The sequence below is a fragment of the Rosa chinensis genome, chromosome 6, assembly GCF_002994745.2.
Source record: "Rosa chinensis cultivar Old Blush chromosome 6, RchiOBHm-V2, whole genome shotgun sequence".
In the NCBI taxonomy this organism is placed as follows: Eukaryota; Viridiplantae; Streptophyta; class Magnoliopsida; order Rosales; family Rosaceae; genus Rosa; species Rosa chinensis.
In genome coordinates this window covers 63,401,185-63,417,602 of record NC_037093.1, presented here as the reverse complement: position 1 = coordinate 63,417,602, position 16,418 = coordinate 63,401,185, and the positions used below count along the sequence as shown (strand labels likewise).

General features: G+C 38.4%; 1 protein-coding gene and 1 long non-coding RNA gene across 2 annotated transcripts; one reads left to right on the top strand and one right to left on the bottom strand.

Moving 5' to 3' along the window:
- Nucleotides 1-5,491: 5,491 nt before the first annotated feature.
- On the top strand, nt 5,492-8,523 carry LOC112174745 (rop guanine nucleotide exchange factor 1). The gene is made up of 5 exons (XM_024312540.2): nt 5,492-5,888; nt 6,245-6,361; nt 6,494-7,032; nt 7,381-7,734; nt 7,985-8,523. Exons 1-5 carry the CDS (start codon nt 5,600-5,602, stop codon nt 8,345-8,347), a joined length of 1,662 nt encoding a protein of 553 aa, XP_024168308.1. The 5' UTR covers nt 5,492-5,599; the 3' UTR covers nt 8,348-8,523.
- Nucleotides 8,524-10,073: 1,550 nt separating this feature from the next.
- LOC112174746 lies at nt 10,074-11,582 on the bottom strand. Its single transcript, XR_002926156.2, has 2 exons — nt 10,555-11,582; nt 10,074-10,425 (listed from the first exon to the last, which is right to left on the bottom strand). It is a non-coding gene; the product is annotated as an uncharacterized LOC112174746 (long non-coding RNA).
- Between the last annotated feature and the right edge of the window lie 4,836 nt (nt 11,583-16,418).

The following is a 16,418-nucleotide window of genomic DNA, read 5'->3' as shown; positions in this document are numbered from 1 at the left end:
TCAATATACCTCTGCGTTACAACTAGTGACTGGGTACAAGTATTGTACTTGCGCATCTTTGAGTGTGTCACTTATGTGCCAATTGCGCCGCCACAGCGCTCTATGATGGGTCCTTACAAACGAATGGCCAACTACGTTGGATTTGAGATTCCAACAATCGTCCGCCACTTAATGCCCTTGATAGGCGATCTCCTTACCACTAGATTTGCGGATGTCACTTTGATGAGACAGTCTTCCCGTCGTTAGGGGGAGATAAGAACACGAATGTTCAACAGGAATTGTCGTAGTCTGTCCCCACTATGTCTCATCTCGATCCCTGTTAAAGTGATGAGATCACACAGATATGATGCAAACATGTCTGCAAGGATGGACGTCCCTACGAGAGGACGTAGCGCCACCCTACATAGAGGTAGGCATGGTGCCAACGCCATAGAAAGTGGCACTTTGGCGTTACAGGCCATGGCCCCAGTTAGGATGCGTGAGAAGCCCATGAGTTTGAAGGATACTTTGGCACATTCCAATTCTTTGATCATAAAGACTCAAAATCTGTCTTATGAGAATCTTCCGGATTATGGTTATAGTTGGGGAACGCCTCAACGTCAGAACCTATTCCTAAGAATATAGAGCTCTATGAAAATTATACTAGTGTACATGAGACGTGGGATAGAAACTCCATCATAATGATGATGTAGTTGCGCATGCGCATGAGTTTGTTAAGTCCGATGATATCGAACCACGCTCTGTTGATGAATGAATGCCAACGTAGATAAATCTGGCCTAAATGGAAAGATGCGATCCAGGTTAAGATAGATTCTCTAACGAAGAGGAAGGTTTTCTGAGCCAGTAATGTCAACACCTCCTGACATAAAATCTATTAACTAATGAGTCTTCATTAAAAAGTGTGATGAGAAAAAGAGATGGCAATCTAGTCTTATGGAGCAAGGCTTCTCGCAAAACGCCCTGGAATCGACTACGATGAGGCATATTCTCTCATAATAGATGTCATTGCACTCCACTACCCTGTCAGTTTGGTAGTTTCCGAATAACTGAAAATGCAGCTTACAAATATGGTCACTATGTATCTTTATGGGGATCTAGATACGGAATGTACATGAAGGTTCATGGTGAACTTCATTTACCCAAGTCATGTGGCTCTAGACCACGGAGCGCGTTTACAATAAGGTTGAAACGCTCACTAAGATGACTACTTGATTGGGAGGGGTTATGCCTGCTTGTTTTCATAACAAGTTCCAGATTCTATCGCGGTTCATGTTGGATATGATCTTCATTGGAAGCCCTTAAAGAGTTAAGGAAAACCGCTGAACACTTGAAATTCGATTTTGAGATGAAGGATTATGAGATAACACGATTATGTCTCGGTTTGGAACTTGAGCATCGTGTTGATAGATGCTTAGGCATTTTGACAAGGTCAAGCCTTCAAGCACCCCCATGATCGTCCGTAGTCTTGATCCTGAAAATGATCATCTTCGTTCAAAGAATGATGACGAAGATGCACTAGGGGCATAAATGCCCTAGTGAAGTACAATAGGCGCATTATTGTACCTAGCTTAATGCACAAGACCGGACATCTGATTTTCCATGAACTTGTTAGCTAAGGTATAGCTCTGCGCCAACGCGACACCATTGGATTGGTGTAAAAGATATTTTTCGGTACTTGAGATGTACGATTGATATGGACTTGTTCTATCCCTATAGAAATATGATGGATTCGGACCCATCACACACCAGGAACGCCGCCAACACTGGCTTGCGTCCATTATCCCCATCCCAAAACAACATGTGTTTTGGAAGGTTTTGCTGATATTGGGTATCTCTCTTACCCATACAAAGGTCATTTCCAAAATGGTTAAGTGTTCACCATGGGTAAAGACCATGATATCTTGGAAGTCTACAGAATAAACCCTAGTCGCTATATCTTCGAACAATGCAGAGATCATTGCTCTTCATGAAGAGGTTCGTGAATGTATATGGATTGGATCTATAATTACGCATGTTCGAACAATTGTGGTTTGAAGTCTACCACAGATGAGCCTACGAGCATTTATGATAATGCTGCTTGTTTTGAACAAATGAAGCAAGGCTACATCAAAAGTGACAACACTAAGGATAATTAGCAACAACAGACTCTCCTCAAGATCAAAGTGAACTAGGTTCAATATGAGGACAGTGTGGTAGGCTTGCTCCCTAAGTCATTGCCTCAATTCCACTTTCGAGAAACATGTTGGTAGCATCGTTTGCGGAAGTTATCTGAACTCCCATGAGTGTTGTCATCAGGGGGAGATGTTCACATGTATGGTCTCGAAACGTGAAGGGTGTGTTGTGCTCTTTTTCCCCTTCGACCGATGTTATTTTTGTCCCACTGAGTTTTTGTTACTTGGCAAGGTTTTTAATGAGGCAACGAAAGAAGCATCGCATTTGAGCAACCCAAGGGGGAGTGTTCAAGTAAAACCCTAATTTGTGTTTGGCCCAAACTTTAGGTTACTTGACCTAGTGGTAATAGGGTTTAATTAGAATAATCTAGATATTATCTTTCCTTGTATGATTCAGACTCTATGTATTGTAATCCTCTATATAAAGAGGCCCCTATTATCAATGAGAATACATAGTGATTTCCTCTCAATTTCAGTTTCTCTAAAACACCATCCTATTTTTCCTTCTTTTTTCTTTTTTTTTCCATTGTTAGCATTATGGGTCTTTGACTCTTAGTCTTTTTTCTGATCCAAAATCTTTGGGTTTACTCATAAGACATGCTTTGTTATCTTTGAAATGAATAAGTTTGGACAAACCACTCTAGACCCAACAAGCCTTCTGAAGGCCCAACACCCCCTAAACATTCTCTGCCCTGTTTCTCATGATTTTGGCATTCCTAGTTTAACATTCTCAAATAAAACTCTAACATGATGCTTATTTCTTATGATTTTTGAGTTAAAACTGAGTGGGTCGGTATGTGTCTATGGATCTCGTGATTGCAGGAAAGAGGTCAAGAGAGTGGTTGGTGTGTGTACCCATGGATAACTTTCCGTTGCTCAAGTTGGTCAGAAGATGATATAAGCAAATTAAGATGGGTGTATTCAATTCAGATTTTAAAAGATTTTGTTTGAGTTTTTATAATTCATGGATTTACTTAATCTACGGATTGTTTAAATTCCATATGGACTCTAATTGATTCTAATTGATTGATTTACTGGTATTTGTTTTGATTTTACAAGTCCTTGTGATATTTTTGGTAGGTTAATTTTTTTCTTCTTCTTTAAAAGCAATGGATGTATGGATCCAACTATAATGTTATATCAATGACAAAAAAGTGTGTGTGTGTGTGGCAATGTATCATTCTTTATGTTGTGTATAATGACATATGAATAATAAGAGAAAACTAATCAGCAAAAATGTTACACAAAAAATAAAGTAATAAAGTAATGACATAATTTATTTTATATCTAATTTACAAAAGAAACATGTGTGTGTGCATCATCTTAACAATACCATTGAAAGTGAGCTCAATTAGCTAGAAGGATTAAAAATTTAAAAAAATTATTAGATGAAAGTAGTTCTTTCGAGGCAAAGGAGGATAGTAGAAAGATAGGTCTAAGACAAAATGAATGAGTGTCACCTATTGAGCTGCTTTTTTTTTTGTGAATAACTTCTTCATTTTTTTTGAGTGAGAAAGAATCCATCAAAATATCTTGGGAAGTGGTTAGATTGTTTTTGAGTTTTGATATGTATAAAAAACACTATAAAATCCTCCAAAATCCAGCATTTAATAAAATCCTTAAAAATCCGTATACTTTTGATTATCTGCATATTTGAATGGATAATTCTAAATCTTAATTGAATACATCAAGATTTTAAATGATTATTTAAAATCTCAATTGAAATACCCATAGACTTTCAAAATACAAAAAAATCTTATAGACTCTTAAATGAATACACCTCCCCTAAGTATACCACAATGAATAGTCTTAGGCCTCGTTTGGTTGCTGGAAAGAAAATTAGTTCCTTGGTCTTTCCCATGAGCATGGGAAAGTAAATTTCCCACTAGTTTCCCTACCAATGTTTGGAAACACCAGAAAGTAATCGCAAAATGTATTTTACTTTCTTTTCTGATGTTTGGCTTATGCATGAATAGGAAAGTATGTAACATCAATTTTCCAATAATATCCTCATTATCAAAACATAAAAATGTCAAGATTCAAAAGTTTTTTGGATAATTTGGTAATAACAACCATTCAAAATAATTTTTAGAGTAGGTAATTAATGTGCAATTATTACAAGGAAAGTATGAGGAAAAATGAATCTTATGGGGTGTGGGAGGATCCATTTTCCCTTCATGTAGGAAATTTATTCATTTCCTTGAGTGTGCCAAACATAGGAAATGATCAACTTTCCTTTCCCAATATTTCAATTCCGCGAACCAGACGAGGTATTAGTTCTATAGTCATATGAGGCAAGTATCTACAAGAGGTTGTCTTGAGTGTGCCTTTACCCAATGTGGAGTCTCAAGATTAGAACATGTCACTCTGTGTGTGGAAAATATTCTACCGACTGTTCGGATGTGACGTAGATGTGGACAAGGTGCTTTGACATCTCTATTAGATGTGGAGAATATGCATGATCGCCTTCTGTCATTGACAAAATCGAAATCGATTATTAACCATAAATGATTGGTATCGAATTCGTAGGACGAATTTGGTAGGTAATGGTGGAACAAATGCAGCGGACATTGAATCAGGTTAGCTTATGGTAGATAAAACTAGCCTAGTCGGTACTTGCTTAATTGGGCAGGTTTGAAGTTCGGTACAATAGGTGCTGCCAAGTTTATCTTCCTACCGAGGTACTTGGTGAGGACATGTCTCTACACTTTCCGAGCCATGACATTCACTCTTCAACAATAAAGAACGGATTATGACCTGAATAGAATGTTTATACAAAGTTGTTAAGATATTATATAAGCTAAAGAGTTCATTAAACACAAAACGTAGTGAAACCAGAGCATCTCAAAAGTTTTGGAGGCCCTGTGCTAGATTGAAAATAGGGCCTTCAATCTTTCATCACAGTACGGAAGTTCTACAAGCACAAGACTGTTCAAAGAGCTAGTTTAGTTTTCACATTTTTACCAATTAAGGACACAATTTAGTTGTTTTTTTTTAGAAAAAGGACAGTTTAGTTTAAACTACTCATTTCTCAAAGGCAATGCAAGTGTTTGTTAACTATTGATGAACGCACCTAGAACCAGTTGTATTCCGTACACTGGATTTACGACCCCGACCAAAGCCAAACGGCCAATTTTATACCTCATAATCTCAGATCCAAAAAAAATCGTCACTTATCTCAGCGCGTGCAACCAAACCTCTAAAAGAAACACGTGGCCATATTCACTTTCCAATCCACCCAATTAATAAAGAGGACCGGCTGTGCCTTCTAGGTGGGGCCGGGTGTTACATTTACAAAGCCAACGGTAAATGTATAGAGAAAGTGAACGTCAAGTGTAGTAGCACAGTTTTAGCGGTGATCCTTCCTCTCTCCTCTTTTCACTTTCCTTTTCTGAACTCGATCACTTTGATCTCGAAGACCTTGATCAATGGAGAGCGTCAACGATGAAGATGTGGAGGACTTGAGCGAGCGGTTCGAGAGCTATAGCTTGAGTGCTGACGTTAGTGAGTCGGAAAGCTCAACTAGTACTAGCTTTTCCTGTCGGAAAAACGAAGCTCATGCTTCTACTTCCATGACTTCCTCGCCGCCCTCCGGACCGGACTTCGCTGACATTTTTTACCGCAAGACGGCGCTGCCGGTCATGTTGCCTGCCTTCGGTGGTGGACGTGATGTTGTAGTTCCGGTGATGACGGAGAAGATTGAGGCTGACTTGTCTGGTTAGTGTGTTGTTATTTTGGAAATGTATATATGCAGTTTGTGGTTCAAAATTCATTGTGAGAAAGCATAGTAATTATACAGTACGTGCAGAATTTGACAATTCTTTATACTGATTCATGTGGATAATCGAAATCGATGAACATGTTAATTTAGGCCAATAATCAATGTGATATTTTCAGTTTCAAGGCTGGATCACAACTTGTATATATGTTATATATATAGTTTTTTTCTTTCCAATCAGGACAAACAAACGAAGTTTTGGTAGCCATTGAATATGTTTCTGTTACTTAGAGTGTGTAAATTGATATCCATATATACTACTGCGATTTGAATTGAATAGTCGTGTGATTTACAGAGGTTGAATTGATGAAGGAGAGATTTGCAAAGCTTCTGCTTGGAGAAGATATGTCAGGTGGAGGCAATGGAGTCTGCACTGCTGTTGCTATTTCCAATGCCATCACAAATCTTTCTGGTTTGCACAAATTCTCGTCTTGCTGTCCTTTCTATTGCTTGTTTTGTTTCTCTGTAATTTTCCCCAAAACACTTCTTCTAGATTGTTTGAATTGACGAATAGTAAGTGGTTTTTATTGGTTTGCTTTGGCAGCTACTGTGTTTGGAGAGTTATGGAAGTTGGAGCCATTGGCACCGCAGAAGAAGGCAATGTGGTGCCGAGAAATGGAATGGCTTTTGTGTGTGAGTGATTCCATTGTTGAGCTTATACCATCAACTCAAGAATTCCCTGGTGGTGGGACTTTTGAGGTTATGGTCACTCGTCCCCGCTCGGATCTATATGTGAGCCTACCTGCCCTCAAGAAACTGGATGCAATGCTGCTTAGCCTTCTGGATGGATTTAGTGATTCCGAGTTTTATTATGTTGACCGAGGGATAATTGTTGCTGATACTGATGATACCGAAACATTTTCCCGATCTTCCTCTTCGGGTAGACCTTCAATTAGGCAAGAACAGAAGTGGTGGCTCCCATTCCCTAAAGTACCCCAAAATGGTCTGTCTGAAAATGTGAGGAAGGCATTGCAGCAGTGTAGGGAATGCGCACATCAGATCCTTAAGGCCTCCATGGCCATCAATAGTAATGTGCTGGCTGAAATGGAAATCCCAGATGCTTATTTAGAGAGCTTGCCCAAGGTATTGTATTGGGAAACAGTTCCTTCCTATGATAACATCTATTCCTTTGCAGGATCAATTGTGTAGGTATATAGATGCATATACAGGATATGCATATGAAAATAATATATTTTGTTAGTGTTTTCAATCATTGTTCTATAGGGAAACAAAAGATTTTGAGTTAATGATCTTACTTCTTGGTATTCGTCTCATTTCGCTGTTACAAAATGACTGAGCTTTTGGTTTTAGTAAATCTTGCAAATTAGGGGCTTATGCGCTGCATAGGCTAAATTTTGATTCATTCTGTTTTCATGTTTATTTGATAGATTACTAATATATTTTTTGACACCATTCTACCAATGTTTTCAGAGTGGGAAAGCTTGTCTAGGCGAAATCATTTACCGTTTTATAACTGCTGATCGGTTCTCCCCAGAGTGTCTTCTTGACTACCTGGACCTCTCATCAGAGTACACCACTCTTGAAATAGCTAACAGGATTGAGGCTGCTGCACACATTTGGAGACAGAAACACCTCAAACGCCATCTGAAGCCTGCGAAATCCGGTAAGTCATCCTGGGGTGGAAAGGTCAAGGGATTGGGTGGTGACATGGATAAATGTAAGCTTCTGGCCTCCCGAGCCGATACCATCTTACAGAATCTAAGGATACGGTTCCCTAGCCTCCCACAGACGGCTCTGGACATGAGCAAGATTCAGTATAACAAGGTATAGTGCCGAAAGATTTTTTGGCAGTAACAAAATAGAGCATAAAAACTGAAAGCATTTTTTGGCAGTAACAAAATAGAACATAAAAACTGCAAGCACATTTGTTACTCTCATTTTGTACTGAAGAACATCCAACATTTGGCACTGATACATCTCTACATTTACGCTCGGATTTGAGGGTCTCAGAGTAGTCTCTTGTTTATTAGCAAATAGTAACACTAATTCAGTTTCCTCTATATATATGGTGCAGGATGTGGGGCACTCACTCCTTGAGAGCTATTCCAGGGTCATGGAAAGCTTAGCCTTCAACATAATGGCAAGGATTGATGATCTTCTATACGTAGACGATGCCAGCAGGCAACGCGCAGCTGCAATGTCGATGTCTCTATATGAGCAAAGAAGGTTTGGTGCCGCCTTGCCAAAACAGAAGAGGCTGTTGAGGAGTCCTTTCTCAATTCAACACAACTCTTATGGCCCTTCAACTACAATACCAGGAATGGATGGTCCTCCCTTTCAGATAGCGAGAAGCCCTGGCGGAAGAAGGCATCAGTCTACAAACGACAAGAATTTAAATGACTTGCTGCATGAGAAGTTAGAAAATTTTACTTTCTGATGTTGATGCAATAAAGGTATATGGGAAGCTTATTACCTTAAAAAAAAAAGATGATTTGGTTAACCTGATGCAGTAAGTTGATGTTAGTAGATATAAATGTTGTAGTCTTTCTACTGTATAATCCAAGAACATAGCCAAATATCCAGATGTTATAAACTCTATTATTCCATCTTTCATCCAAGAACATACATTGGGCCGGAGGGAGAGAGGAGGGAGGGAAGGATGTAGTGATCAAAAGCTAAACTTTGGGCCGAGTTATTACTGCACTGCATGTATTCGGATTTCTGTGTGATCAAATGCACTACAATTTCTGGACCAAATCTCAAATACCAAACCCAACAGCAAATTCATAACCTAACGAGATATTTTTTGTTTTACAAACTCAACTCCAAATCCCAACTTCCTAAAAAATAAAAATAAAAACAAAAACAAAAACAACCACCAATGGTGTTATAAAACTATCAACAAATCTTCACTTTGAGAGTCTAAGCTATGATGACTTTATATTTCAAATTCTTGGTAATCCATTATTAGGCATGCATACCATGCAGTGCTCTCACTTACTTTTAGTATAAGCAAATAATACTAATCTCTGTCCCGGATTGGATACTTGCAGCTGTGTGGAGAAAGCTTCAAGTTTAATCATTTGGCTCTGTGGGTGGTACTTAATTAGCAGTTCTTGGGGACACTAAATTATCTTATAAAAAAAAAATTTAACCTCTTTTTCATTGTTCCAATGCTTTCCTAGAAGAGATGCAGAGTTTCAAAACATGCCTCCATCAATCATGAAAACGAATAATTATATACATGGACTTGATTTCCTTTCTGTTGATTCCCTTGCTTTTCTTGCAGAGTAAAATGTTCACATTCTTATTCTTATCCTTATTCTACTTGCAGCTACGTACCAAACATGGATATTGTCAGCTAGCTAGTTTGATATCTGTCACTCTCCCTCTCTCTCATAGAGTCATAGCCTTTCAAAAACTGTGGGGACGCAAAAGGAACAGTCTTTGAGCTTCTGGTCAAAGAAAAAGAGATTACTGATTGACTAAGATCAAAGTGCTGCATTGACTTGACCTGTGAAGATGGAGCGAGGGACAGCAGCGAAAGGATTGTGGCCATCACAGTGAGAGCGGAAAGCGACCTCGGGCTTCAACACAAAGCTAGCGCTTTGAGCAAGTTAGAGTAGGACCGTAAAACATGCATGCTTATTTTGTCTCAAAGTTATATTAGCCTTTTGCCCTTTTCTCTTAAAGCTGTAAAACGATGTTGTCCATTCTTAATACACCATGATTCAAACCATGCATCCTCCAGAGTCCAGAAATTTAACGCGCCATTAAGGGGCGTGGGGATAATGTTTCGGAAAATATTTAATGGCCTTTGTCAGGCTTTCAATCATGAGCCTTCGGCCCTTCGCATATGGAATAGAAACGACTTTTGTTCTTCTCTTGTGAGCTTTCTTTGAGCTATTGGTACTGGTTAAGGCTGCCCTAGACTAGACTGATCCCATTGAAACAACTTGCAGACCTACCAAATACCAAATTTATAATGAACAATCTCAATCATATCCCAGTTACAAATTGGTATCCACTATTACTCAATTTTATAGTAAACAGGATTATTTATCAAATTTAGATCGAGTAGCTCTAATGTATGGAAATATCCATCATTTTTGTCAGCTCTGAATCTGGGGAATGGTAAAATTTCTTGACCCTTTTTGACCCAATAGAAGAAAGTAAAGAACTATATGAACATGCCCTAGCAAACATATACAAATGGGAATGTAATCCAATAATCAGCCGTACAAGATCACAAGTAATTACTGTGTACTGAGATGAACAAAGATAGAAAAAACTGGCACCTATTTGATGATGAGGGTAAGTAAAGAATATGTCAAATTAAAGGATAACAAAGGAGACCCAGATCACAAATGAAAACTAGGGTTCCACACTTTCAATAAGTAAAAATATAAGAAGATGAAACAACATGCTTTCAGAAACAACCGAGTTACGAAGGATTCATATAAGCTTGTGGCTCCACAACTTCCACTGATCTGTTAGACGCACCCACAGACTAAGCTGTAACAAAAAGAACAAAAAAGAAAACGAAATTAGGAAAGAGATTTAACTTCTGATTTTGTCTACAGTTGTTGAAAAATTGATAAAGCAGATTCAAGCAAGAATATATGGCATACATATTCTTCTTACCTTCGTATTTATCATAGGAGCTAAGTAGTAGCTAGTAAAAAGAGATCAGCATACATAAACGTCGCATATTGGGGCAAAGCTGGTAAATTTATATCACGAGGGTTTTACAAAGAGAGACCGGCAGAGCTCAGTTGGCAGTATGCCCACCTCCATATAAACACAGAAATCTCGATCGAGATTGATAGGAGGTGGACAGAATGCCAAAGAACTCTGTAAGAAACCCTTTGTTAAACCATACATGAAGATCTTGATCATAGAATTTCTCACAAACTGTTGTTTGCATACTAATCAACATATCAAAACTAACAAACACGGCAACTGATGGACAGGATAGTAATAACTAAAAAGATATGGAAGGAAGGAGGATGAGGATTATTGAGGTGAGGGGGAGAGATGGGTTTTGGTTCTATTTAAGGGAGGGAGGGGATGTAATAAATGAGACGAGGGAGGAGTTGGCTGGGATGTGGGTGTGGGTGTAGGTGTAATGGAGTAATTAATATTGAGAAGAGAGAAAGTGATTGAAGGAGGAAGGAAAAGGTATGGATTCAACTTTTAATTCAGAGAAGACTCAATAGAAAAGTCATGGGAGATTGGATGGTTCATTCCTATTCAACCTAGCTAGAGAAGAAGCATTTTCACAAGAAAGGGAAGGAAGAAAGGATTAATCAAATCATAGACTTCATAGACATAAAGGCATAGATCTCATAGATGATCATCATGGTTTATTCTTCCTTCCTTTCCTTCCTTCCCTGCCTCCTCGTTTTTGATGAAATTAAACCCATCTCTCTCTCTCTCTCTCTCTATCGTTTTTCTTGCAAGCTCAACACCTTTTACTTCACCAGGCCTGCACGTCCTCGTTTCTGCTGCCTAACAATAAAACACTACTGGGTCTACTCACCAAATAATTACAAAACAAATCAGTTTCAGATTAGAACAAACTAATTAAGCATCTTTCAATTTGTACGCTGCTGGTAAATCTTCGGTTAAGTCTACTTGACGAGGATGACCATCTGGACCATCTACATCCTTCCTTGCTAAAGTGATGTAATTAAGTCCACTTATGTAATTAGCAGAAATTTCCTCTCTTCTTCCTTTTTTGTCAAATATTTATATGAAGAGGGTATATGTAGTTTGCTAAATATTTATTTAGCAGATATTAGGTGGGTCTGAGGGTTTGAATTTTGATTATATCACGACTAAAATCATTATCAACCCTAACTCGGCTAGCCAGCTTCATTTAAATGACGTCATATTACAATTAATTTGTAAATTAGTTTTGATGACTCTGCTGGTGTATACTGATCATGATTTAAGTTCAGACCATGTAAGGATTTATATGAAAATCAGTTCATATTATAGCATCAGTATCTACAGTTAATAACTGTACAGGCGTATAAGCTGTAAGCATTCTTCAACAAAACCTCAGTGAGAATTGAAGTGGCAAAAGAACAAACCCGGCTAAGTCTTTAGATGATGGTTTTGGGGTCCTACTAAACCACTAAGTGTGGAATCCTAGGTACCTCCACAAACAAATTCAATTTTGACCTATATAACAAGCATTAACAACACAAAAGGTAAAACTTAGGTCAATGCTTTCTCTCCAATTATCACACCATGCCATGTAGCAATTTAATTACACTTTTATCTTCCAGACTTCCACTACATATAGTAATACAGTAATACTCCTTCCTTTTCATTCATTGTGTCTCCATGTGCTGGCTTTTAGGTTTTTTTATTTATTTATTTATCTTTTTCTTTATTTTAACAAGTGCATAATTAATTAGCTTATCGATCTTCTTCCATAGTCTGAGTCTCAGAAAGAGAGAGACTGAGAGAAGAAATCTTCTCCTTTGTCGATCGATACGTCCTACTCACGACCCCCACGACCTTCTTTCCTAACGTAACAATCCCAGCAAATTAAGCTAGCTTTCTGCAAATTTTTAAGAACAGAAACTACTTTGACAGCTCCCAAACCAGTAAATAGCAACAATTATGTGCATGCATTTATTAGACCAACACAACTTATCAAGTATCAACTGCTTGCTAGCTTCGAATTCTTACGTACTATATATTAATTGTTGCAAATTTACTCCCAACCGTACAAACCCTACATACGGTCCACCCCCATTCAATTTTTTACAGTTCAGTTTCAAACTTGAGCACCAGAAAACTACAGGATAGTTTTTATGTTCGTGTGCGGATCTGGTGAGCTGTCTACGTCGTCGTCCCATTAGTCTCTTCTGTTCAGCTGTGTGTGTGTGTGTGTGTGAGAGAGAGAGAGAGAGAGAGAGAGCCATTACATACGAGTTGTCTTGCTGATCGAAATTGTGGTGTCAGAGATAAGTCATGATTGAATCATTGGGACAAAGAATACTTATTAATGGACACATGCACCACTTACTTGCTTTAATCTCATCCCAATTTCCAATTCATATATTGTCAGTCATGCAAATTAATTTAGATTATAATTATAATTCGTTAAATGTGATCCGGGGAGGGAAGAGCAAATGTACGACCGTTATATTGAATTAATTGCATTTCCTCCTCCACCAAGCAACTTGAAGCCATCCATGAACGCAACCTAGTTACCATGAGCTAGCGAGGGTTCAAGCACACCTTGAAAGCTAGAGGTCGCTAATGCTACGCAGTACAGTTCTATCCGGTCAGAGTGAATAACCCTAGATCATACTGATCATAGCGTTGAACAGATTAAAGCAAACCAGTATTTAATTATTTACCCAAAAAGAAAAAAAGTTGAAGCGATAAATAGTATTTACTTTTTTCTTGTTGAGTTGGGTTTGAATGACTTCGAAAAAAGTCCATGCGCTTTGCTCCCTGCACTTTCATGCAATCAAAAGTATATAAGACTTTATTTTTCAAACTTCTTCTCTTTCCTGTTGCCAAAAGTATATGAATTAGCTAATGGGCAGTGTGGGGAATGGGCTGGGGTTAATTTTCAGATTTTCTCTATTGGCAAATTAGAGATGTTTTACTTTTATGTATATGTATATAACAAAAGACACAGTCTTATCTTAAATTAGGTTATCTACTCGTACATAAAAAAAAAGTTCAACAGTGTATGATTAAAGTTTGAAATTTTTGTTTTGAGATTAATTGCGGTACTTAAAAATTTTTGTTTCAAAATTTAATGAAAATTTTTTGTATCAATAAAAATTAAAAATATCAATCAAATATTGACAAATATAAATGTAAGTGTTCAAAATATTTTTGGGGATAAATTTTGGGATTAATTAACCCCATTTACCCAAACACTCTAAGAGATTGCCTACTTACACAATATTTTTTATATATTTTGCCCTAATACCTAATTAATTTTTTTTTTATTACTTTTTATTTAATTTTAGGACAATTTTGCCCTCTCCTTCTTTGTCACTTAGAGAGAGAAGTCATCGGAGACCTCGCCGGACTTCAGTGACTCGTGGCGGGCCGCGGACTCAGGTGACCGGAATCCGGCAACAGGTGACAGGAATCCGGCTACCAGACGGGTGACTGGATTCCGACGTTTGATTTTATTGCCCCCTAATAATGCCTAATAATCATATTATTGTCTCCTAATAAACATTTTATTGCCCCTCAATAATCATATTATTGCCCCAATAAACAGTATATTGCCCTCCAATAATCATATTATTGACCCCAATAAATATTTTATTGCCCCCCAATAATCATATTTTGGCCTCCCAATAAACATTTTATTACCCCACAATAATGATATTATTACCACCAATAAACATATTATTGCTCCCGCACAATGTTAACCTCTCCAGATTGGGGCAATTTGTTGCCAAAGTTTCCAAGCCAGGTGTAAAATTTCCAGATCCAAGCAATTGGAGATTGCGGCCAGCGCAACGTCGCTAACCTGAAGCTTTTCTAGATGGATTTCAACCATAGACGTGACTCTGCCCGAAACACTGTCCATTGTAAAGCTCTTTCAGGCAAATTGTCTTGAGCGACGAAGCAGAAATGCCCAGCCTAGTGGGCTCCGCCGCAGACCCGTCCGACCCAAAACCACGGAGTCGCTTCACCGATAACTCTTCTAGCGCCGAGCAATTTCCAGCACGGCGTTCATTCCCTTGGCTCTGATGCACGATCCACAGGAGAGATTCTTCAAACCTTGCAGTTCTTTGCGGAATCCAGCATGCTTGCGTCGGTCAACTCGCAGCACGCGCAGAGCTTCAGGTGTGTGAGGTTCCGACACCGCAGGGGGATGAGAGCTTTAGGTGCGTGCGTTTGGTGACCGCGTCGAACCGAGGGAAGAGGGAAAATATGACAGGCTGTAGATTTGCATTGAGGGAGAGACGGTGACGGCTCTGTTCCTCTGACAGTCAGCCACAGTCGTCACACCACAGAGAGAGAGAGAGAGATCAGTTTCAGTTTAAAGAGAGAGAGAGAGAGAGAGTTCGGGAGGAGAGAGAGTTTAATTGATATGACAAAACTGTCATTAAATGTTAAATTGGGTAAATAGGAGTAAAAATCTTTTAATGGAGTAAGTGGGTAATTTTTAAGCTTAAATTGTATAAATATTATTTAAATGTCGACAAGTCCGAGCTATAGAAATTTAAACCCTAGCGGCCTAGCCATAGGTAAAAGGTCAAATATTAATGTGGTTGACTAGTCGTTCAATAATATAGCCAAAAAAGCAAGGCAGGCCCGAAAGGAAACGCGAAACCGAGAGATAAGTTGCAGAGCCCGATGAATGGAATGAAATGGATCCACTCCGTTTCATGATTGCCTCCTCCAAATGGTGGGGTTTTGTATTTATCGATCAGAATCGATCCCACAAACGACATTGTGTTTGTCACGTGACGGAGAGCGCAATGCCGTATTTTGTTTTGGTTGTGATAATGATCATGCAACCGTTGAAAAAAAACTCCGAAGAAGATTAAAAAGGAGCTCTAGCTAGCCAGGTATTTCTGGGATTGAAAAGATATGTCCGAGCAGTTTTCAACGCAGTGAATGATGAGAACTATGACGACATATATATCGTTTGCTTTTGGGATGCTCAGGTAATCAAATTGTATTTTGGAATTATAGAATAATTACTAAAAATTATAAGTGATAAATAGATCATTTTCAGAGAAACAATTATAAGCGATAAATGGACCATTTTCAGAGAAACAATTAGTCTTTGACTGTATGCGTGTGTACACAATTTCAGGAAGGCAAGATTAAGGTAGCTCCTAGTATGCATGCATGGGACGTAAGTAGTCATGTGTGGCTAGGCCAGGGCAGGGCAGGGCAATTAAGCTAAGGATGCTTAGGCTAGTATGATTGAACGTCCTTGGTCTCTTTTATTGATTTCTAACCTTTTATAAGTATATATGAATATGGGTGGATATCAACCTTTTTTATTTATTTTTTTATTTATCAATCACACAGTGTTCTCAAAACCTTTCTAGGTCCAGAGACTAATCCATGCTCGAGGGATCTTATCAGAACGCTTCCTCCCCCTTGACCACTAAGAATATATTGGGGTTTAATTCTAATAAGCGTCGGCGGGATTCGAACCCGGGTGTGAGGGTTCCACACCTGGAGGCTCTTACTAATTCGACCACCTGTGGTGGTTAAAAAATTATTTTTGTTAAACCGGATTACCCCTCGGCTAGGTTAAGGGTTAAACCATTCTTAATTAACATTCCATTTTTCTTCAGATTGGTAGGATTTCTCACCTCCGATGAGGCGATGATAGGGTTATTCTAGCTTCTTTATTTGTTAAAACTTATTTTCATTAAGTAAATACGTGAAATAATAAAATTACCCAAATGTTATAAATTGAAAACGTACTGATCGTTAACTTGATAGCAGGTAATTTGATTTCAATCTTGGTTTGTATGTAACTATAG

Bases quoted from the DNA above. Each gene is read 5' to 3' on its own strand.
- LOC112174745 (XM_024312540.2), top strand. From the start codon at position 5,600: ATGGAGAGCGTCAACGATGAAGATGTGGAGGACTTGAGCGAGCGGTTC. The intron at 7,033-7,380 runs GTATTGTATTGG...CAATGTTTTCAG, and splicing joins ATTTAGAGAGCTTGCCCAAG to AGTGGGAAAGCTTGTCTAGG. The intron at 7,735-7,984 runs GTATAGTGCCGA...TATATGGTGCAG, and splicing joins GCAAGATTCAGTATAACAAG to GATGTGGGGCACTCACTCCT.